This window comes from Toxotes jaculatrix, chromosome 5, assembly GCF_017976425.1.
Source record: "Toxotes jaculatrix isolate fToxJac2 chromosome 5, fToxJac2.pri, whole genome shotgun sequence".
Lineage (NCBI taxonomy): Eukaryota > Metazoa > Chordata > Actinopteri > Toxotidae > Toxotes > Toxotes jaculatrix.
Genome location: NC_054398.1, coordinates 17,090,125 through 17,114,011, shown reverse-complemented (window position 1 = coordinate 17,114,011; position 23,887 = coordinate 17,090,125). Strand labels below are relative to the sequence as shown.

At 44.2% G+C, this 23,887-nt stretch overlaps 1 protein-coding gene across 10 annotated transcripts; it reads right to left on the bottom strand.

Moving 5' to 3' along the window:
* Positions 1-1,426: 1,426 nt before the first annotated feature.
* On the bottom strand, positions 1,427-20,556 carry tle3a (TLE family member 3, transcriptional corepressor a). 10 transcript variants are annotated; one of them, XM_041037810.1, is made up of 22 exons: positions 20,125-20,556; positions 19,426-19,574; positions 18,736-18,836; positions 18,449-18,512; positions 17,061-17,105; positions 12,774-12,836; positions 12,396-12,500; positions 10,705-10,734; positions 8,575-8,779; positions 8,139-8,146; positions 6,477-6,599; positions 6,286-6,336; positions 6,032-6,184; positions 5,453-5,585; positions 5,167-5,339; positions 4,973-5,046; positions 4,643-4,892; positions 3,885-4,132; positions 3,612-3,759; positions 3,327-3,477; positions 3,052-3,128; positions 1,427-2,752 (listed from the first exon to the last, which is right to left on the bottom strand). In XM_041037810.1, exons 2-22 carry the CDS (start codon positions 19,447-19,449, stop codon positions 2,645-2,647), a joined length of 2,334 nt encoding a protein of 777 aa, XP_040893744.1. In that variant the 5' UTR covers positions 19,450-19,574; positions 20,125-20,556; the 3' UTR covers positions 1,427-2,644. The 10 variants fall into 10 exon arrangements, with proteins under 10 accessions (XP_040893744.1, XP_040893743.1, XP_040893746.1 ...); XM_041037809.1 differs by having other exon boundaries at positions 5,167-5,342; positions 20,125-20,555; XM_041037812.1 differs by having other exon boundaries at positions 5,167-5,342; positions 12,426-12,500; positions 20,125-20,555.
* Between the last annotated feature and the right edge of the window lie 3,331 nt (positions 20,557-23,887).

Genomic DNA, 23,887 nt, shown 5'->3' with positions numbered 1-23,887 from the left:
GCACTGGAGTGGAAGGACTGGGCCATTCACCTCATCCTGGCCAAAAGTACTCAGCTACCAAAAGACCACTCAAGAGAACTCAAGAGCAGTGTTTTGCGTCATATTTCTGAAGTGGCACTGTATAAAACCTCTGCCTTATTGTATCATTCTGAGTTGGTACTAACATCATACATGGACCCAACCCTAAATAAAGTGGCAGATGATAGTGACCACAGTCAGTTATGGTACAATGTGACTTTGAAAGCTGTACCAAAGTGATCTTTCAAATATTAATGCAAGCTCAGTAATTTTCTGACTTAAAGCCATCGCCAGAGGGCCGTAGCAGCCTCTCTAACAGCACCCAGAATGTCTTCCGCTCATGTCTGCGGTTCTCCTGAGACAGTTGTCAACTCCTATCTGGATGCATTTACAGCCATTTACCGATGGACTTCCATTTACTGTCAAAGAGAACCTGTGAGTAAGTCTGTATTCACTGCAGATGCAGACTAGCGGTAGTGAGAGCACTCACTAGCAGAGCACAGAGCAGGGAAGACTTTAAGGACACATTTCTAGATTTCTAGTTTTCAGAGGAGAAAAGTAAAGCCAAGAAATATTCAGCATGTCAACACACACCATGCATTTCCTTCAGTTACCAGTGAACTCAACAACAGTTGCTGCTTTATCTCGGTTACACTCCCTGTCCCACTGCTGAATGCAGCACAACAACAAATATTAAACTGCATCTAAATCCAGCTTACTTAAAGGAGCAGTTTGACCTTTTCAGGAATGTGCTGAATTGCTGTCTTGCTGAGAGTTAGATGAGAAGATCAATACTGCTGTCGTATCTGTATAGTAAATCTGAAGGTACAGATTGCAGCCAGGTAACATAGCTTAGCATAAAGACTGAAAACAGGGGGAAACAGCTAGCCTGGCTCTGACCAAAGGGAGCAAAATTCAACCTACTACCACATTATTGTTGTTTCTTTAACCTGGACAAAAACAAAGTGCAAAAACAACACATTGTCAGACTACTTGCACAATCTTGTCATCACTGTGAGGTTTGCTAGCCAGCGAAACTACTGTGCACAGCCAAAAACTAGCAATAATAATAGTTCACACTTAGGTTTTTTCAACAGATTAAATAAACGATATATTAGCTAACATATTCCTTATTGAGTTGCTGGCAGGTGGATTTTGTTGCCTTTGAACAGAACCTAGCTAGCTGTTTCCAGTCTTTATTCTAAGCTAAGCTAAATGAATTCTGGTCATAGCTTCATATTTTGGTACAGACATAATGACATTGATCTTCTCATCTAATTCTTGCCCCCCAAAAATGCAAAAGAATATTTCCCAAAATGTCAAACTCTTACTTTAAAACGTGCAAGAGTAACAAGGCACCAGCACTTTAGAAATTCAGTCAAGATGATTTTATATAAAAACAGTTTATTGATTTATCAACAACTGTCAGCTGTACAATCCTTAGGGATGATGACACGTGTATGCTACACAGTCTAATGTGTGTTTATGGAGAGACCAGTCCTGTCTATGAGAAGACTGCTGTGGAATTTTATGAAATACTGAAGAAAGCTAACAGAGAATACCCAAAATGTGGTAATGGCTTTGCCCGCTACCTTTATGACTAACCATGTAAGTTTTGCACATCAGTCACATCAATTAACTCTTATAGACCGATGACTAAACTTTGCTGAGTGAAAAAATGAAGATTCATACAATAGTTGAGTCAACAGATGGAACTCAAGTCACAGCTGCTTCTCGATATAACCCATCAGTTCTCCAGTTGGTAATTATCCATGTTAATGTTACTGAAAGCAGCCAGTGTTCAGGGATAGGTCTTCATTTCAAAGCTGAATTTGTGCTGATCAGGGCCAAAGGGTAGAAGTAACTGGAAACCATGATTTTCTCCTTCTTCCAGTCTGACAAAAGGGCATTTCCATAATTCTCCACTGCTAAAATCCATTGGACAAACGTCTGCGTTCTGTGTTACAGCAAATAGCGAAGAAAAAAAGCCGTTGTCAGGGAGGAAAAAAAAATCCAAATTAGATTTCCGAAAAGGTCATTCTGGACAACGAACATGAAAAAAAGCAGAGGAGGGAAAAAACTGAAATAGAATATCCTCTTACAAAGTCCTAATCTAATTTCCATCCCCAGAGGGGACAGAAAATCATGGAGAGAACAAGAAAGAACCATCACAAGCGTAACTGGACACCAAAATATAAATCTATAAAAGGCCTTTTATTACTCCATTATGTACACTTTTCACAGGACCTCCAAGGAGAAGCTCCAGAGTGAAGCGCCGCTTCTAGTTGTGTCATGGAACTTTATCTCCACATTAAAAAGGACGAATAAAAAAGAAATATCCAACAAACAGAAAAACAGCAAGACATTATTTTCTTCTTAGTGCCTTGGGGAAATGCACTCGCTGTACAAGTGTTCGCTGTATGAATGAGGAAGGGCAGAGCCGAAGGACACGGCATCCAGGGCCAAAACAGCACCAACGTCCATTTCAGTCTGGCACTGCCAAACTTCCTGCCCATCCACCCCGGGGCTGCAGGCAACATCCATGCTGTCTGTGTGAGGGAAGGTAGATGGAGGAAGAGTCTGTTGTTCCTGAGCATGAACATGCTCCGATCCAAAGCAGTCTGCTCTAGTAGATCACTTCATATACAGTGGCCTTCTTATCACCAGAGCCTGTCACAATATACTTGTCGTCTGTCGAGATGTCACAGCTCAGGACAGATGAGGATTCCTTGGACTGTTTAGGGAAGAGAAGGTTAAAAAAAATATTTTTAGTATTGGAGAGAGTTAACATGCTCAAATACATTTGAAGTTAAGTGGAGAAGATTAGCTGACTACAGGGCAAGATTAGATTGCAGCGACATCAAGCTCTGGCTTGATGCCCCTCAAAAAGACTTCTTTGTCAGGTCAATAATTCAGGTTCAGTTTTCACTGATAGGAGAGTCCTGTCAGGCAGCGGTCGCTGTGCCCTTCCTCTCAGAGACAACTGTGCATACTTTTGGACTGGCTGCAGACAGAGTGTATTGATCTGCATACCTGGAATATGCTGGCGCCATAAGGAGTCCTCCAAGCATTCAACAGATTGTCCTTGCCAGTGCTTACGAACCATTTACCTGCAGAGAGAACAACCGTGCAATCAGGGTTGAGAAAAGAATTGCCAGGTCTGTAACCCTGAGAACACAATAGACATTCAGACTGTAAAAAGGGCAGTGAAGTTTTAACACTAAATAAACTAGGTCAGGCTAAGGCCCCTCTGTGGTTAAATAGAGTCAGTATTATCTCCCCTGCATTTTATGAGTGCGTGTTCATACCACAGTAGGCGAACTTGAGAGAGAGGACGCAGCTCTCGTGCAGGTGGAGCTGATACTTGTCAGGTTTTGAGTGGTGGAGCACCTCCACATTACTACTTTCCATGCCCACAGCAAGCCACTCTCCAGTCGGACAGTAGCCCAAGGAGAAGATCTGGAAAAATAACAGAACAGTAATTACTGACAGTTTAGGGGCTAAAAGGAAAGAGAAACCACCCTCCACAGTAGGTCTGTGGGTGTGGGTGTTATCCATCTCTTCCATGTTGCTGATATTCTTCTGTGTTGTACCTGTGAAGTGAAGTCATGCTGCTGCAGCTGTCGACCCTCCCTCAGATCCCAGGAGCGAACAGTGTTGTCAAGACCGCCTGTCCACAGCTTAGTACCATCATGAGAAATGTCAATACAGCTAGCACCATCCGTATGACCCTGGAACTGCCTGCAATCAAAGTCAGACAGCATGCAAACATTTATCGACATCCCCTTTTAAAATTACTCACACACAGCAACAATCCAGTTGTGGGAACAAAGCCCACACAGAGCGAATAAGTGTTTTCTACCAACCTAACGAGAGTCTGGTTGTGCAGGTCCCAGACGGCAATGTTTCCATCACTGCAGCAGGAGAAGCAGACTTTGGCATCGGGGCTGATGGCCAAGGCGTAGCATGCCGGGGCTGAGGAGGTGAGCTCAGCCTTGATGCGGGGTGTCTGAGAGGCCAGATCCCAGATGGTCAATGTGCTGGCCTCGCCTCCAACAATCAATGTGCGGCCATCAGGCAGTAGCTTACAGGAGCGGATGTAGTTATCCCTGTTCTGTTGCACAGAGGACAAAGCGAATCAATACATGTTCAGGGCACTGGAGCTAGAGATAGATTTAGGAAGAAGTCGGTGGGAAAGAGGATGAAAATCCTTCTGTTATAATAAACCAGCCTAAGGGTATTCTCAAATCTGGTCCGAACCGAGTGGACACATTTTTGGTTTGTTGCATTTACACAGTTATTCAGTTAGTTTAACATTTCAAGTGTAATTTTTTGGGAAATGTTGTGTGATGTTTATCATTTTTTTTCTTGGTTGGTGCCAAAACTTTCTTCTATTTAACACAAACACCGAGTAAAAGCAACAGCTGCATTTGTGTAACAGTACATTTGCTGTCAAACTGTCGATGGATGTGCGCTTGTTGTGGTCCTCATATATAACAAAGGCTTATCCCATTGCTAATGGAATGACGTTGTGTATAAACAGTTAATTGAAACAGCTGCAAAAAAAAAAAAGAACTAAGTGTAAAAAAGTTAAGAGTCAAACATGAGTCAGTAGCTTCCTCACCAGACAGTCCAGTTGGGACACAGGACTTTTGCTGCCGGGTTGGCTAATGTCCCAGATTTTGACACAGCCTTTGCCACCAGTGTAGACATGGCGTGTTGGATTGCTAATTGTAACAGCGCACACCACCTCGCCGTGGCTCAGTGTGTTGATCTGACGGGCATGGCGAGGAATACCAGGGCCAATCAGGGCATCGGGTGGGAAGGGCACAGGCTGCATCTGACCATCTGCGCTGACGTGGAAGGAGTAAGCCCTGTAGGAGAAGATGGAGCCGTGTTAGTGTTGTCACATGCTGTTTTTAAAAATGTGTAACACCTTTGGTGGGACACTTACGGTTTGCCGCCAGAAATGGATGTGAGGCTGGCTGGAAGGCCTGGGGCTCTCATGTGGGTGTGAGGATCAAACCCCTGAAAGATGACATGAAAGACTTGAATAACAGATCTGTAACCGACCAGTCACACAGCAAAATCCAAGTGACATTATGTGCAGTGTTTCTAGGTGATCCCAAATGCAGGAGAGGGTGTTACCATAGGGGAGCGTCCATAGGCTGCAGCTGCTGCCGCGCTCATCTGAGGGGAGATGTGCAGACCAGCATACACACCAGGACTAGTCAGGCCTCCATTCATTTCATGATGGCCCATCATGGCAAAGGGGGTAGGGTAAGAGCCTGCGATGGACAGAGGGGTACGCAAAGCTGGGGCTGCTACAGACAAAGACAGGAGACGGGTATCGGCATGTTAACATAACAGTATATTGTGAAAGGGTGGAAAAAGATTATTTCAGTTGCTATAGAGGAAAGAGAATGGCACCAACCGAGAGCCTCCATGCCTGGTGGTTTGCCCAGGATGGGTCTGAGCCCGGGAGTGGAACTGGTGCCAGGGGTGGGGGCATCGTTGCGGGGGGTGGGGGTGTTGGACTTGAGGCCAGGCGTGGAGGATTTGTCATTCTGCCGAGGGAATGAGAAAGCAAGCACATTCACAATCCCGGAAACCAGGCACTGTGCAGACTGACAATTTGAGAGCAAACTGAACTTAATCCAATCTAATTCTGACAACCCTCATAGTCCTGCAGAGCCATAAACTGCTATTTATTCTAAAACCTATTATGGCCACAATGGAGATGGGGCCGTTTTTATCCCCTTACTGCTTTGGCTTTAATCTTTTAGTGAGGCAGAGGGGGGAAAAAGCCTGGAATAGTTAAATACATTGAGCTATTAACAGAGAAGACCTGACTGATCCTGATGCGGGACAATATTATCCCTGACGTTTAGTCATGCACTTAAAGCACCGACAGTCATTCCTAATCCACTGCACATATCCCTTTGCACTCTCTGCAATTCTCATTTAAACCCCTTTCTGTCCTAGTTTGTTGGTAACTCTCTTGGTGTCTTACATGACTGAGCTCCTTGGCCTTGGAGGATGGGGTGCTTCCCGAGGACGCCACTGATGCAGGACTGTTGGGTGTGTCCTTCTTTGGAGGGCGAGGTTTGTCAATGCCATTTTCAGGTGGTGAATGGGCTGGGCTTGCCCGCGGAGTGGCAGGGTCCTGGAGAAACACAGTACTAGAGTTTCACATCTATGTCACAGCTTCATCTCACATCTCACCACATCAATAAGCCATTTACAACGTCATGCTGCACTGCTCACCTCATTAGATACGTCTACCACCAGGTCATCACTTTTCTCTCCATCACTGTCCTGTAAAGGTAATTGGAAAATTAGTCACCTCAAAAAATCTTTTTTTTTTAATGAAACCTTTGAAATACATCTCCGGCCACAGGTTTAGGAATACTTCAGCGTGTTGGACAAAATGTAGAACCATTCCTTTAATGACTTACATATCTGCTCATGCTGTCTTTCTCTTCCACTTTGCGTTTTTTAGAGTCCAAACTGTAGTCAGAGGAGCTGCGGTGCTTCTCACTGGCTGTGCGTAAGCTTTCTGATGGGGATATAGAGTTATTCTGCAAAGAGAAAAACAAACACTTTATTACCATTTCGTCTTCCTTCGTAAAACAGAGTAGTGAGTCATTCATCCATTACAAATTCACAGAGAACACACTGTGCCAATCCAAACACTAAAAATGCCTCATTCACAAAACTACGGATGCCGCAGACTCTTAAAATGCAGCTGTAGGCCAGCTCCAAACAGTACCCTGACACCAGCCAACCCCAATCTCACACACAAGCCTGTCCCTGGCCACACAACAGAATGGGCCGTTATCTGAACTGAAAGGAGGAGGGCTTGTTTTTTTGAGCTGAGCTCCCTCCTCCTCATAACTGGACAACAAACAGCCTCACAGGGACATGAGCAGTGTGTTGTGGCTGAACAGAGGGCCTTTTCTCCGGAGTCAGTCAGGCTAAGCGTGAGAGAGAGAAGGGAGGAGAGACAGAGAGAAAGAGAAAGAGAGAGAGAGAGGGCGGGAGAGAAGCTGTATGTTGTGGGCACTGGGCATTGATTGCCACAGCGCGCTTGGGCACCATGTCAGCCCGGGCTTTGAGCTCTGATAAAGAAAGAGAATCTATATCCTGCCAGTGGGCACGGCAGCGTGGGACTGACTGGTGCTTCTTCATGCAGCCTTCCTGCCCACACAGGCTGGGACAGCTCACTACAGACGCCAGCAGAAGGGGAGGATCTAGGCAGGTGTCCAGCGGCTTTCACAGGAGTTTGCCATTTGCCTGTAAACTGCCAAGTTCTCCTGATTCTCTCTGTCCCTTCCTCTGAGGACCAAAGCAACAACATGGACTAAGACAGCCGCAGCCCAGAGAAGTGAACAATGGCCGATGGACTAGCAGCCCGGGCAAAGGGCCACTGTCTGCATAATGGCTGACTTTTAAAGAGATGCTTAGCGTGACTCATTAACCAAAGTCACCACTCTGCTATCAGATGACCTGGGACAAGAGCACAGAAACAAAACAGGCCTGCTAATCGCCCCAGGAGTTCCATTTCTTCAGACATGACTGCACCCATTCAGCTAGCCCAGCCTACAGAAACACAATCTCACAGTCCCATCACAAGCCATCAGAGATCGCAGCCATTCAAATAAAATGCTTTAGCAGTTCCAGCCAGACGGGGTGGAGAGAAAGAAAACAAAACAATCCTCCATTTTTGTTCATAAATATTCATCACATGCCAAGCAGGAGAAAGAGTGAGCTGGTAAACAAGGGAGACAGTAGAAGGGATCAAATAAATCCTTTAAGAAGGGGAAGTCCAAGTCTTTCTTTAAATGTGATGAAATTACAAGGCTTCTAATCTCTCCCGAATGATACCAGTCATTTCCCTTCTGGATTAAACACACAGGACTTATGTTCCCAAACTTCATTTCTAATTAATAATTTGACTGAAAGCAGATTACAACAGGGCAGGAAATGCATGGTAGCATGCGGTTAGCAAGAATTCATACTTGACGCTTGCAGTGGAGACAAAAATGTGAAGAATTACAAAACAAAAAAAAAACAAAAAAACAAACAAAAAAGTAGTAGTTGCAGATTTGGACACTCACCGTGTTCTCTATATCGTAGACATAACAATGGTGGCCGAGGTGATGATGAACCCAAGTGGAGCAAAGAGAAAAACAAGTCAGTTAGCATATCATAACAGATGCTTCTGGCTGAACGTGTGAGAATCAACTGCAGGGCACAAGGCCCCTCTTATCTCCGTGTGTTGGAGCTGTTGAATAGCTTATACAGTCATGGGCTGGGAATGTACCAGCTCATTACCCAGACAGAATGTGAACAGACAGGATGTGCTCCTCACCTAAGGGCTCTAGGATTCTGTGAGAATGAGAGTGAGAAGCACTCTGCACTAAATTGTTTTTTCTCTGTTTAACATCTATGTGATTAATGTTAAAATTAATACACATTTCAATTCTTCTAAACAAACTGGTTAAGCAGCTTATGCCTAATTGGACAGCCATATGCCTAAATTTTACTTCTCACCTCTGTGCTCGAGATCGTGATGGTTTTTCTCATCCTTCACCGGAAGGTGGGCTTGGCTGCCCAGGGCACCAAGTGCCAACAGGCCTGATCCAGAGCCCGTCACAGGTGGGATGCCAGGCGGCTGCAGGCCTGAGGGGTGAGGTGGCAGCTGGACCGGAGGCCCGTGAGCAGCATGGGAGAGGTGCTGTGCCTGGAGCTGCTGCTGCTGTAAGCAGACAGGGAAACAGACAGACAGACACCGAATGGGTCAGAGGGAAAAGACAAGACGACACCAACCACTAAACATGAGGCTGATCATTTAAACCCTGGATGATATTAGCACATTCACACATCTATTACTGTCAGGATCAGACAGCAATCCCTCTCAGTGCTATTTCCATACCAGGCCAGGGTGGCATAAGCCGTAGATATGTGCTGAGGAGAGTAGAAGTTATGACTCATAACGCATGAGATGCAAGGCTCAGTCACACAGTGTTAGTAGTGCACGATGAGTTGTAGACAAAATAATAGAAATATCTTTCATTCTATATTTATGACAAAGAGCAAAGCAAAGTCTGATTCAACTACCACTTAACACAGAGAAAATGTTTCACTTCAGGTAAACGAGCGCATTTAATACCGCAGCACCACAGTACACCTATGCCATCAGTGAGTCGAGCAATCCTCTTAAGGAACATGAAGCTGTGTAGGAATCTGTCACCCTGTGGGCTAAACAACTACCTGCTTTTTAAACGCTTCAAAAACACAACCAGCGTCTATTTACTCCTCTCACAATCACATTCCTGGATTAACAGAACATGAATCATTTGCACACTCAAACTTTAAGAGACTAGGGGAACACTAAGTGCTAGAAGCTGGCACTCCATCCCTCTCACTCTGAGCATTTCAGTGTGTGTGTGTGTGTGTGTGCGCCTGGAAGGCTGCTCCGGGAGCCAGGACCAGGGGTCCCATGCTGGCACTCAGTCAACCCTCCAATATTCACCATCAATATTTGAAAGGCACAGGGAAATGGATGGGAGTTAAAAGGCACTCAGCATGGAAGTAAGCAGTTTAAAGCAAGGTTAAATAATACTTAGCTGAGACACCAATAAAAACATCAGCAATTTATTACTCGTCTACAAGCCAGCTGAATAATTCAGCTGCTGTTACAGCATGCACCTCCTTTCTTTTACAAGACGGACTTCAATCAGTGACCATTTATGGCCATTTCAGAAATATTAGGCACTTTGTAATGACTGGGTAGTGGTGCAGCACATAGAACAATAAGGTGAATGTGCCTAACACATAGTTAAGATACATTAACTCAGTAGGAGTTTGCTTTTAAATTCACTTTTTAAAACAGAGATATTCAGTCACTTACAAAGGGCACTTACTGCTCAAATATGTACTCATATCTGGAGGGTGTTTTTAATTGCTTCTTGCTTTCTGCGTTATCTACCCTGGGGGCAGAGAGGACTAGATTGGAAAATAGTGAGGTTTTTAACTTGCAACCTTGTCCTTTGCTCCACAGGACAGATGTCAATCCAATTACAAAATATACTCAGGGCATAGAGAGTGAGTGAGTGAGAGAGAGAGAGAGAGAGAGAGAGAGAGAGAGAGAGAGAGAGAGAGAGAGAGAGAGAGAGAGAGAGAGAGAGAGAGAGAGAGAGTGGAGAGCAAGAGAGAAATTGAGTGTGTTATAATATTGTGTCCATGAGGGAAATTAAGGAGCCAGTTCATTGGCAGGGGAGAGCCATCCTTGCTCATTGTGTTTAATGAGGCACTGATGGGTAATATGCATGGTTGATCAGCAAGAGCCCTCATTAGAGAGCCATAAATGAAGACAATAATAAATAAAGAAAGGAGTCTGGCCTATTTCCTCTAATTCAATATTCTAAGATAAAGACCTACTCTTTGCCCCTTTTTATCAGACTCAGTGTAGCTACAGGAAAAAAAAACACACACACAGGCAAAACTGAGAAAGTGTATCATGGCAGTCTCTAATGTGCTAACTAAACTAACTATAGTGAAACGCATAGCACTTGAGCAGGAGAAGTGCCATGCGACATGCACAAGCCCTTCAAGCCCAGATGTGTGCACAAACAGGCCCATTAACAACAGCACATACAGATATTTGTGGATGCCACTGACCATGAGAGCAGGGTAGGCAGCTTGCTGCTGCTGAAAAGGAGGACAGAAAATGGTCAGAGCTACAGCTGCTCTAGATGCCGTCTCTCCATTACTATATACTGAAAGTGATGGCCTTACCAACAAAAGAAATCTTTTCTACTCATTGTTCAGGACTCCTTTAAAACAAAGCCACAGCGTGGGTTTATCCAGGTGGCCACTTGCTGGGAGAAAGGTGGATCTGAATTATCTGAATATCTTTATTTTCTAATCAAACAAGAAGCACCACCAGTCAGGTTCATCTCAACGCAAGCAGCTGCCCTAGTTGCATCCTATTAATGGCCCTCAGCCCCATCAATAAGGCATGCAGTTGGATCCTGGATGCTGCCTGTCTGCCTGGCACGCTCTTTCACCCCACCTTGCTTTACAATATGCATGAGGATTTTGGCATGCCTACAGAGCTTCTCCTCAATGAATAACTAATGGAAGGGTATTCGTAAAACATACAGTAGCTACATTTCCACCTCCTCTGACATGAGCAACCAGCGTGACTAGGGTGGAAGCTGGTCTGCTTCATAAAACAGGCCCAGTGCCAAATAGGACAATAAACTAAAATCATGAATGGGCTCGTACAATATTCTATAAAATGTGGATTTTTTAATGCTACTAATTTTAAATCATAGAAGAAGACTAACAGACACCCACAGTGAAAGGCCACAGTCACAGGACCATAGCTGGAAATTCAAAAGTACAGCAATATCCCCTGCTTTGGTGAAAGTGTAATAAAGGCTGTGCTTCAGTCCAGCAGATAAAAAACAAACAGCTCTCCATCACCTCAAGACACCTACTCAGACAAATTCTAGGGAGCAATTATCTGCGAACAAAAGGTCACCAAGGGGGCATTAATTGAATTCCAATATGTGCCTTCAGTCATCAAGTCAGCCTTTTGGGCCGGCCTCTTATGCATGCTAAATACACTGCAAATTTCAACTGTAGTAATAAGATCACCGATAGCCAGAGCTTTGTATTGAGAGTGAGACCAATCACTTCTCTTTTAGAGGGGCAGGGTGACTACAGCTGATCAATGAGGAGCAGATGGTGTTTTGAAGCAGTGATGAACACCACACATTACTGCTCAGTGCTGTGGTGTGCAAAGAGAACCGTGCGGCAGGGCTGTGACTGCTGACTGCTGTCTGCACTGTCTGAGCGAGCTTGCAGCGCTGGCTGTGTTCTGCTCACTCTCAGCCTTCTAATTCCCACAGCTATCCAGGTCAGCAGTGAGGGATGAGGCTCCTCGTTAAAACCTTAGCCAATTAAAGCAATACGGGCTGCGAAGGGGATCTCAAGAGCTCTCAGGCTCGCATTTATAAACACACAACAAGGCAGTGAAGATGCCACCGAGACCAAAGCTTCAGCAACAGACCAGCTCCTGAGAGATACACTTGTTGTGTATATAATCCAGATTTATTATTAAAGAATATAGCGCTAAACTGGAAAAAAAATATTTTAACACAATTGTTTTAAGAAGAGGCAAATATGCACTATTATACCTTTAGTGGGTGGTCTATTACCTTAAAACAACAGTTCAGACTACTTGGTGCATGAAGAAGAGGATGTGGAAAAGTACTATTTACAATTAGTGATCATCTTTTGCCATCTTTTTGCAAATGTCCCTAGCCAAGGTCAAATAAAGTAATAAAAGGGGGTATACACACTGTGAGAGGCAGATTGGGAAGTCCACGTACCCCGATGATAGCATTCAGCTCAGTCATAGTCACCTGCTTAGCCCGCTCAACTGCCTGAGCAACCTGCTGTTGGTGCTGTGGGAAGACATTTACAAAACATGATTGGGACAAGCCAACATCCATCACACACCCAAATATCCCACCTCACTTATCTGTGAATTTCACACTTTTCAATTTTCATAGTGTTACTGCAACTTTAAAAGCGAGGGCAAATGCCACACACAATTACCCCAAAATGCTTAGCCTGAAAATTGTTTGTAGTATTATCTTTAGCATACAGGCAACAATAAGTAACTTTATTTTAGTACTAAACTGTGACCCTGTTTGGGAGCCACATTCAAAACTCACCTCTTGTGACAGGAAAGGCATAATTTGAGCTAAAATTGCGTTGAGCCGTTTGGCAATCTCCGTCTGCAAAACAAAAGAGGAGCAAAATGAGACTGTAAAGTATGAAACAGACAGTGACTTCACATAACCCCGCCTTTAATGTTTACACCGATTAAGTCAATTGCCGCGGCAATCAGAACTGCTTGACTCAACATCCTCTAAACAGCGTGATATTGACATTTGAAATATTTAAAACATTAGGAGAGCCCAGGGGGATGGAGCACAGCTGTGCTGAGAGTGCACTCCATGCTAAACGGATATGAGCAGGCAGAGTGCTGCTGCGTTGAGAGGATCCTCTCTCACTTTGCCCTTCTTCCCCTCATCTTCAAATGCGCTGTCCTGCAGTTAACCTCTGAGTTAAACCACACAACCACACCCCAGGAAGGGAGGCCCACTAACCAGACTGCACAGTTTACTTACATGTTAACGTGTAAGCAGTTTACATTAAGGGTTATAATTGCAGATTGAGCAAAGAGCACAAACCATAATGACCTCAAGGGTAACACACCTCAAATCTATGATCAATACCATTAGAAGACAACTACCAGTCTGTAAATGTTAAGAATGCAGTGAGAGCTCTGCCTTTACAAGACTGAAGGCCAGGCCATTTCTCACTGCAATCAGCTGCCCAGCCCACCACCCTCCCAACCTCCCATCCATCCACAGAGCCCTGCCTCCATTCTTCTGCTTGTCTACCAACTGCCATGGCAACGGCTGCAGCCCTATCTTGCTGGGATCATTATGCAAATGGCACCTCTGTTTGACCATAACAGGCTTTAAAATCATATTACGTGCTTGGAGGCAGGTCATTAAATTGAATTTTCAGCCTGTCGATCACATGAACATAGCAAATGAATGGTGGATAAAAAGAGCAATGGGAGGAGGTGTGCACAGGGGGTGTGATCCACCCCCTCCCCTGTAAAAACACAGCCAGCTTGCTCTAACTCCTTTCTTCCAGGGACGGGAGATGAGACTCTCAGGTTGAAGCTCAGCACTGGGAGCAGAAAAATAACAGTGCCAAAGCTACATCATCTATGGAATTTATGAGCTGCAGTTCAACCCAGGGCCACTGCGGAACACAAACACATCACAGGGATTTTCTCCGATTTTTCATTTGGAGCAGCACACACAATGTACTTTGCACGCTGCCAGCTTATTTATTACACATGGCAGAAATGCCAGGCAGTTTTGGCAGCCAGACGTATTACCTCTGAGCAGAGCCAGAGAGATTGGAGAGTAATGTCCAACAGAATGAGACCTGCTGACCCAAGCTGCAACATGGATAGCCACTTAGCCATGCAAGCCAGCAGTACAAACAACAAGGTAAAGATGAAATATCAGATGAAACAAAGTAAAGCCTGGGATCAGAGGAAATAATGTGAAACTAATTTGTGGTAGCGTGTGTTACAGAAAGTACAACAGTCCATAAGATAATACTGATTATAATTTGATTACTGTATGCTGTTAAGAAAGTCACTGAACTCCAGTCTCCTCTGACACACAGTATATGTGACCTACAACCAATGAAGCGATGAAAGGGTTAGATAATGGTTTTATGGGCATTAGTATTAATGCAATGTAGAAAGTGCTCTAGCAAGAGCTCAAGAAGGCCCTCTGAAATAGTTGAAAAGCTACAGAGCCTGTATAATCCATGTTTGTTGAGATAAGCCATGTCAATATCAGTCAAACATTTGACAGGATTTGTGAAAAGGCCCTGAGCGCACAGTCCATTCCTCTGTAGCTTAGTGTCATGGTGACAGCTGGCTGGGAGAGGTCAGGAGGTGGCTGATCCACTGCGCCCTAAACAACTGGCAGCCTCGACAGTCTCACAACACAACATGTAAATACATGGAAAAGGAATCAACTCAGCTCGCCACTGCTGTCAAAATAGATACAGTGCAGTGCTGGAAGGGTTTTTTTTTTTGTTCTGCTGGCAGATAAAAATGGGGTTGTTGCCACTTTAAGTAGATGACAGCTTGGCCCTTGAGAGGCCAGCTTTGCGCTGCTGCTACACAATTACAGGTACTCGGACCTGTGTAGCACCACTTTAAGAGCACTCTCAGGCTGGCTTGTCAATGGTGTGCAGAAAGGTATTCGCCTGTTGCTATCAGCAGTGGTAAAATGGAGCCGAGACACTGATGAGTATTAAATACAGAGGGAAAACAACTAGTGGCTCTGGTCACATGATCCATCTAAAAACAATACTTGACTAGACAGATTAAGAGGGCCTCCAATTTGTACAAGATGGCAGCATCGCCCATTTCCTGGTTTTTCTAGTTGGATAAAAATTAGACAGGTACTTCACTAGCAGCTCCTCTAAGCCAGAGAGCAACGCATGTTTCCACTAAACTGAGATGTTGCAAAAAGCCTCAGAGCTGTTGGAAATGTGAAGCAATTCCAGAATAAATTTCTATTTGGCATTTGAAGTTTATCTGTTTTGATCTTAGTTAGGCCGAAAGCCTGCCTAAATGGAGGCATGAGTCATTACTATGATTAACCTTGTCAGCCGCAGCAGCCAGTCAGGTGACTTTCTTGGCCAAAGGATGACTTCCATCTTAAAACCATAAACTTTTTCTAAGCGAAACAGCATAAAACCATAACCTTCTTCACTATGACACATCTTAAAACATAATAACTTTATGTTTATATAAGTGGACCTGACACCCAACAGTTCACACCCTGTAATTATTAAACTCCAGTCCAGTCCCACATGACAGACTGGGGATACGGGAGTGTTTATGGCTTAGAGAGCCACAGTTTGGCCAAACCCTTTTTACTGCACCTCTCTTTTGTAAGAACATTGCTGACTGTCCACTGGCTGACTAACTTTACTTTGACCCTGGGTATGGCAGATACAGTAGACTGCTACTTAGCAAATGCTTCCCACAGCCATTGGTCTCATGTCTGTGTTACAACAACAGGTAACAGCCAAATCTGATTGAACCTCACCAACACCCAGGCCCATAAACCATGTGCAGCTCTTGGAAACAAGCACCAGATGATGGTAATTACTGTCTGACATCACGCAGCAGAAATTAGCCGTTTGCATCTACATACTGTCATGCCTGATAGAGAGGGATCAGATAACACTGCCACATCAGTCTATCTGAGCTGTGTCTGTGTGTGCATTCTGAAATCTGAATTATGTCCCTGCACAGTAATGAAAAAGGCACAGTTAGAGGAATGGATTTCCTCACTATGGAATAAATCTCCTGGCAGGAAAATAATATGCCTATGCGCATCCAATAATCCATCCCAACCCTGCCTGTTAACCACTCCCCATCTTCTCCTCCTCCCCTGCCTGAGCCGTAAGCTGGGGGAGCTGCATGGACGGGCCCACACTGTTTGCTCACAAACACTCCGTTCAGCAGGTTAGGGCCCCACTGATGAATTATTCAAGTGCTTCCATCAGCTCTGTTGAGGTTCCTGATAAAAGTCATGCGCTAAAATGGATCAGTCGATTAACCTGTTTACACAGAGCTGGGCTGTTGCCCCTCCCCCCAGCTCCATTCTCCAACTTGTCTCCAGCTCCCATCCCCCTCCTCTTTCCTCTGGTTGGCGATAAGTGCCTGACAGAAGCTATCAGAGCGGCCAGAGCCCTGACAGACATGTGGCAGTGTGACACACGGCCCAGACACTGATGGATCACCCTACCACACCAATTCGCCATGCCTCCAACGCTGTCATTAACCAAGCTGGGCTGTTGCAAGAGATGGGACAGCCTCGCTGGTTTAAGAGTAGCGTAGCATGAGAATCTGAGGATTACTCATTCATACAATCTTTATCTCTTCAAGCATCTGTGTGACTGATCTGTGGAGCAATACGAGATGGGATCTTTTGATGATGGTAAGGGCACAATAAGTGACAAGAGGACTTTTGCCCCGTTCTTGTAATTACTGTTCATCTTAAAAAGAAATACTGACCTATCAGCAATCCTCTCCATTTAATCATCAAGTCAAAGGCCGAGCCTGCCAAAGTCTACCTTTAATCTTATCAAAAGGCTGAGACAAATCCTGTCTTTACACCACATGCAAATTTCAAAAAAAGGGTCACGGCAATTATATAAGTGGTGATACAAGTCTGCATTCGCACCGCTTTGTTTGTTTGCAATAGATCCATCTGTTTACAGCCTTTTACTGATACTCAGTTCAGTTCACAGCCTATAAGCGGCTCCTCCTGGGTCTGACATCCCCTGACACTGCGGAAAACCACTGAGCTGAAAAATGTGAGCATCATGGTGGTACCTACCTGTTTGTGCATCTCTATGTTCAGCCCGTAGGACATCTCGTAATACTGAAATGAAAGAAAAGATTCAATTGTTATTAATGAAGTCGATAAAGCCACATGTACACCAATAAGTCTTACAGCAGGATTTCAAAACAAAAAAAACAACAACCATACTGTATACAGCCACAAATCAATATTTTAATTGATCACTACACTAATTGCGTCATCACATGGTACTGAACACTATGATTGAAACCTAAATACAATCCAGCTGTGGGCAAATGTGATCAACTACAATCAGACAGAAAAAAAGGGCTTCTTTGAGCTGCTGAATACCCAATAAATCGACAGTTTGTTGTTTAAAGTGTGGGCACAGAGAAGAAAGGGTTAGATTTATTGATCACCATCTTAAGCTCTCAGATCTCCAGGATGTCTGTTTACTTAGCGTAACGCGATTGCTCAACACTCTTGATATTTCAAGCCAGGTCAGTCTGTCTGGCTGAAATGTAATCCGTGGAGCCCACAAGTGGCAGCCAGGGCAGAAATGGCTTTCCAGTCAGCGTCTATTTGATGAGGCCAATGCATTATTCAGTCCATTAGCTTCTTCGAAAATTACTCTCAAACAAGAGAGCCATTCTGTCTGAGATCAGAGCCCCACAGCCGTAGCGTAACCTGACACCCAGTGCTGGCTGTGGGATACTTCCCTACATGTTTACCTAACCTCCTCCCTGTCAGGCTGACATGTTGTTTTCCTGTGAAAAGAATGTTTAACTTAAGCCTGCATGTATTGGTTTAAGTCATCCCCGGTGTGTTTACCTGGGACAACAGAGTACACTGCCACAGAAGAACCTTCTGATTGCGTCACGTCTGTACTAAATTCCTGCATCATAGGCACACCTATGTTTTTCTAAAAGGTTGCTAAATTAAAAGCTAATAATTAAGGTTTACACAGAAACTATGGTCGACTTATTGCAAAATAAACTGCCGCATGTTCCACGTCCTCCATTTTGTTTGCCGCGGTGCATTTTCCCACACACTGCTCTGGCCCTCCACCATCAGCTCTCACCTAATTTATGGCCATGCATATGTCTGAGCGTGGAGTCTCCTAGGAGAATAATCAGATCAGCACACACAGAGGGCAACGCTGCAGTCGACCCTTGGAGATCAGGGGCGCACTATAATGGAGCCTCAGCCCACTGCCGCCTGCCTGACAGGAAGAGCTCCTCCGTAACAACCAGCTACATCAAACTCCCCTGGGGGCTTTCACAGGCCTGTACCTGACACTCAGCCCGCCCTAACCACCACCACACAGGTGATCACAATAGCCTGTCTCACTCCACCCCAACTAGATCTTCAACAAGCCTTGCAATTTGGAACCATAATTGCTCCCTATTGTAACATAATCTTACCATGACATAGTGGCGCTGCATCTCTGTCTTCTCATTGGCCAGTTTGTCATACTCCACCTTAAGACTAAAATAGAAGACAAGGTGTCAATTTCAGGCGTCTGTATCTCTTCAATAACACAGTCACACTTAACCACTTGACAGCACTGTATGGAAGATTAAAAAAAAAATGCTGTCTTTTTTCATTCTTGTAGAGGTCAACAACCAAATATTAGCATTAACCTTTACTATTCAACAGAGAGTAAATGTTGACTCTGGCATACTATAGTGATATGCTTTGTAATCATTACCTGTGATATTGGGCTTGCAGGAACTGAAATTCATCTTTAATCCTGTCACAAGACTCTGCTACGGTGAATTTGAAGCCAGGCTGACCGGGCTGATGTGGAGGCTGAAAGAAGGTTGTTTAAAAAACAAACAAACAAACAAACAAACAAACAAACAAAAAAAAAAACATCAGACCAGTAACAGTACAAGGATTTATTCATTATGTTCTGCATTATGCCTCGTGCTACTGAAGGGAGCTAAACAGTTCTCATGTTATGATACTTTCAAGATCATATCTCCTCTGCGGTAAGTAAGACATTACCACACTAAGCAGGTGGGTCTCTTTCACACTTCCCAGCAGCTAATAACACAACATAAATAGGCTTTCACACTGAACATCAAATCCAGTTTCAAAAATGAATTAAAACCACCACCTGTCCTCATATTCAGCAGAGTCATATGTTAGTGCATGGGTGAGTAAATATCTCCAGGCATGCAAACCATCTGCATCCATTTACCACTAAGTGCATATTCTGAAGTGGCATAAATGCATTGTAATTTAACCATATAGAAATTTGATGAGCTGCATTAAGGGTGGAAAACGCTTTGCAGGGCAGATTCAGGGGGAATCAGCACAGTCAGGAACCATGTCAACATCAGTGTTGTCAGATAAATATGCAAGCTATAGTAAGTATAGAGGAAGCGCTTCTTACCGGATGTCGGCCTTGTGGATACATCTTGAAATGTATCCTTTGTTTTTCTCTCCAGTGTACAGGTCCTTTGGCAGAATGGTTCAAATTTGCTCACAGCCACGCCAGTCTCAGTAGACAGGGGTGGGGGGGTAGGGGAGATCGTGAAAACCCTGTGTTGAAAAATAACGCGGTTTAATCTTTGGACGAAAAAAAAAAAAAGAAAATAACCCAACACAAAACAGTTCACGTTGTTTGCCAATAATCAGAACAACAAACTAGTCCCAGTTATTGCAAGCAGTTTACAGCTACATTTTTAAAGAAGAAAGCAGCACTAGTCCTACGCTTCTGTCTTCTTGATGACCTTATTCGGTCAGTGGTCAGACTCGATATACAAAAATGTCTCAATTTATAATTTAACCTGACGCAAACACAACGCGGACCAAATAAAGATGTTTCCTTTTCACCGCAGAGTTTAAATGTTTGCATCAGGTCCGCTTGTTTGTGACTCTAATCTTGACTCATGTTCGCTAAAGGACCAAAACCCCGCTGTAGGACGTCTACAGCCAGGCCAGAGCCGACAGCAGCTGGCTCCTACCTACTGTTTGACTCCGCGGAAAGCGATGGAAACGGTGCGCTGTTGAGCGTACGCCCCCCTCAAAAAAAAAAAAAAAAAAAAAAAAAAAACTGAAACAGAAATCAACAGCTCTGGTAAATACATACCCGTGCGTGCTAACCTTCCGTCCGACTTTTGTTCCTCAAGAAAAAACAGAGTAAGCTGTAATTCATGCGTTTAATCCCTCGTAATGTAAGCGTGGTGGACGCAGATCTCGACAAGCATCCTCTCCCTCTCCCTCTCTCTCTCTCTCCGGAGCGCACCCAGCCAGACTGGGGGAGCAGTTGGGCGAAAATTTGGTGCGGTCGGGCTCGATTAAACTACTTTATTCTCAGCCGCGAACCTCCGAGGAATGTGCGCCTTCTGTGGCCGGTTAATCCCAAAAAAGAAAGAAAAAAATATATTAATATGCTTCCAAAATCTGTCTCCTGACTCGAGTAGGTTGGAGATTCTTTAAAAGCGTAACATGGTACTCTCCACAATCTCGCATTTCCCCCAGTTGTCCAGCTTACCCCGGTTGCCACACACAGGCAGCAGGGCTGAACTGCCGTGAAAGCGCCTATCTGTCCAATCGGATTACTCGGAAGGAATACGGTCACATCTGCCTATCGGAGAGCGACGGCCCCCACGTGGGGTGCAACGATACATGACATCATCCCGCGGATCCACAAGGCATCATCCGTCCGTCCCACCGTGTACAACAACAACAGCAGGCATTGATGTGCCGACGGTGATATCCAGATTTGACAGAGACAGCACAAATTCCACATCCGCGCTTCATTAGGGTGTTTGCTATTTTTTTTTTCCTCATTTGCCGCCCAAATAAAGTTGATGATTTTTTTTTTTGGGTGAGACCACCACCAGCGGGACGGGGAGGCAGGGAGACAGGGAGGGAGGTGTGCAGTGCAACAAGCATTCTTGAATTTTTATCCCCATACAAGGAAGCCGGGTGGGGGGGTGGGATGTTTGTATAACATGGTTATAAAATGTGAAGCGATGTTGGTGTGAAATATCTTAAGTAACCACCAAAACTAGAAATGTTCGGGTTTAACAACTCCCCCTCCTTCCTAGCACACACACTCACGCGCGCGCGCACACACATGCACCGTGAAGGACACAATAATGACCAATCGATCGACGATACCCAGCAAATTGAAGCAATGGGGGTGACTCGACATACATTTCGAAGTTTCTTGTGATTCTTGCACAACACATCCGCGCGCCTACCTATCAGCATTTGGGTGATAGTTGCACTGCGGGGAGAGAGGAGATGATTGCCTTTGTCTGATATGAACATCAGCCATGTCTGAGCGCAGCCTCTCCGCCTTGTTTTGAAGGTTCAACTCTGCCCCACGTGGGACTCCTCTGCGGCTTTAAGGCCTCTCGTCCAATGGCGGCGCGGTGCACTTACTCGCCGGCTTCCCATTGGTCCAGCCGCGTCGAGCCTGTCATTCACGGAGCAGCGTTGTCAATCAATACCACGCGGGGTCAAGCGCTGACAAATGCCTGTGCTCTTCGGTCCTCTGCCGGTGAATAGAGCCGGGAATGGCTGCTTAATTAGCTCCGAATGGCTTTTCTCTCCAGTTCAAACAATCTGTTACCACCACGTGGTAATGAGAGCCTACATTAAACAAAGGAAGAAAGGAAGCATGCAAACAGTTGTAACATTACAACCTGTAGTTTTCCTTCACATATGGGCCTGTGCAATGAGCACACAAAAGGCTCTTGTTTACCTATATCACAAAGGCCAAACGACCTGTGCTAACATTAAACATGAACCTAATATGCACGTGATGCTCTATGGATGGAGGTTGCGCTTCCACAATCATAAAAAAGTACCAAAAAAAAAAAAAAGACACTTGTCAACTTGTTTTTATGATGGACACAAAATAAGCTGTTTAAATCAGTTTATGTTTTTTGTCAGCTGTGATATCCAGTCTCTGAAATGAAGAAAAACAACACCAGATGCATAAAAATGGCAGACCAATTATATTATCTCCAGTCTTTTCATGTACAACACATAGTCAGAGCTGCTAAATTAGCAAGAGACGAGACATGTGGAGTCTTTACACATGTATAACGTAATCTTATACAATACTGAGCTTAATTATAGTCATGCCCACAAAGCAAATTTAAATCAATGACATACCTCTGATCTGTCTAAGGTCGGTACATTATAAACAAACAGCCTGCAGACATACAGATTAGACAAAATAAGATGATTTGTTACATCTCTGGCTGTAATAAAAGAGCACATTCAAGTCTAGGACATTTGAAATTAATAAAATGGTTAAATGTTGTGAACAGAAAGCAGAAATTCGTGTGTATCAATGTCTAAATGGCCAGGAACCAGGCTACGCACAGGTGTTTGAGCAAACTAGAGACAGACACAAGTACAGTATTAGGCTTAGTCAAAACTCGGTCAAAATTCCAAGATATGATGCTTTTGCATCTAAAATTTTTTTCCGTGCGTGGAGGCTCAAATTTGAAACAGCTTACCTGATGACATGAGATCCTCTGAATCTATTGTAGTTTTTAAAAATAGATGCAACACCTTTTTTATTTAAAGACACAGAAAGAGGAGATATGGTTGAGTGAGTTTAATATTTTATCTGCATGTTACAACTTTTGGGGACTAGTGTAGCAGAGGTACAGCAGTCTTTGTTGTTATCATGATTTGGTGAAGACAAGGATCACTATGAAATATGTTACTTGAACTTGTGTTTATATCCTGCATCGTGCTTCAGTTTTATGAAAAAAAAAATGCTTTGAATGCTGCTTGTGCTTTGTTTTGTATTATCCTTCTCGTGTATGTTTCATGTTGTATTGAATTCATGTTTTTTTTCTCTTTTTCCTCTTTTGAACATCATTTGTGTTTGTGGTTTTTTTTTTTTTATCGTGTGGGTTGACTTATGATAAAATAAAACCCAGCCAATAAAATGACGAAGACAAGCAGCCATGTTTTACACTGAGTGTAGCAGTAGCTTTTTAGGAATGCTAAGGTCATTTTGTCATGTTAAGGTCTGAGATTGCCCAGCAGTCGTCTTACTTGTCATTCTTGTCACCTTGAGGATGTGGGATAACTGTGTTATTTCCAAAAGTATAGAGGCAGTCTGTGAGAAACTCAAGCACACACAAGAGCTGGCAGGCTAATCTCAGCCAGGCACCCCCTCATGCTTTTCAATAGAGAGTGCTTGGATTAAAGGCAACAAAAGGCCAGGCCAAACCCCAGGGAAGGGGGGCCCTCCGCCCACTGAGACCCCCACACTGTTTATTTACACGGAAACCCCAGCCTCAGTGAAACTCCCACCCTCAGGCATTACACACTGGCCTATTTGCAGAGGTGGCTCTAATTCTTGACAGAGCAGGGATTGTCCTCTCTCCTGCCACTTTGAACTGAGTGGCAACTCACTTTCCACAGAGCTCAGATAGAGCTAGTGAGCAAATATTTTGCTTCTTCTGCAGAACAATCACTGTGGGGTCATATTGTCCAAAGGTAGCTATAACTGTCATACTCTGCGTGTATTTCTGTGGAAAAACTGGTATCACTCCACCACAGTAGAGTGTTTGAATTCATGGTTTTGCAGCTGGAGAACGAGGCAAAGATCAATGATATAGTGACGCTATTTATCATGAACCTATATTGGATGTATCTGGAGATCACACAGCATTGGCTCATTAATGTGACTTCCACTTAATAAATGACTTGGGTATTTTTCTCTCTCATACAGCCTTACTTTCCTGTTCATGAAGCAGAAAATGAGGGCCCTGTTACTGCAAAGGCTGGGGTTTGTGTTGTAATGACTTGCACATCACTGTGCTGGCATGCTGTTTATATGGAGATGCACACAGACTTACATACTGCACGTT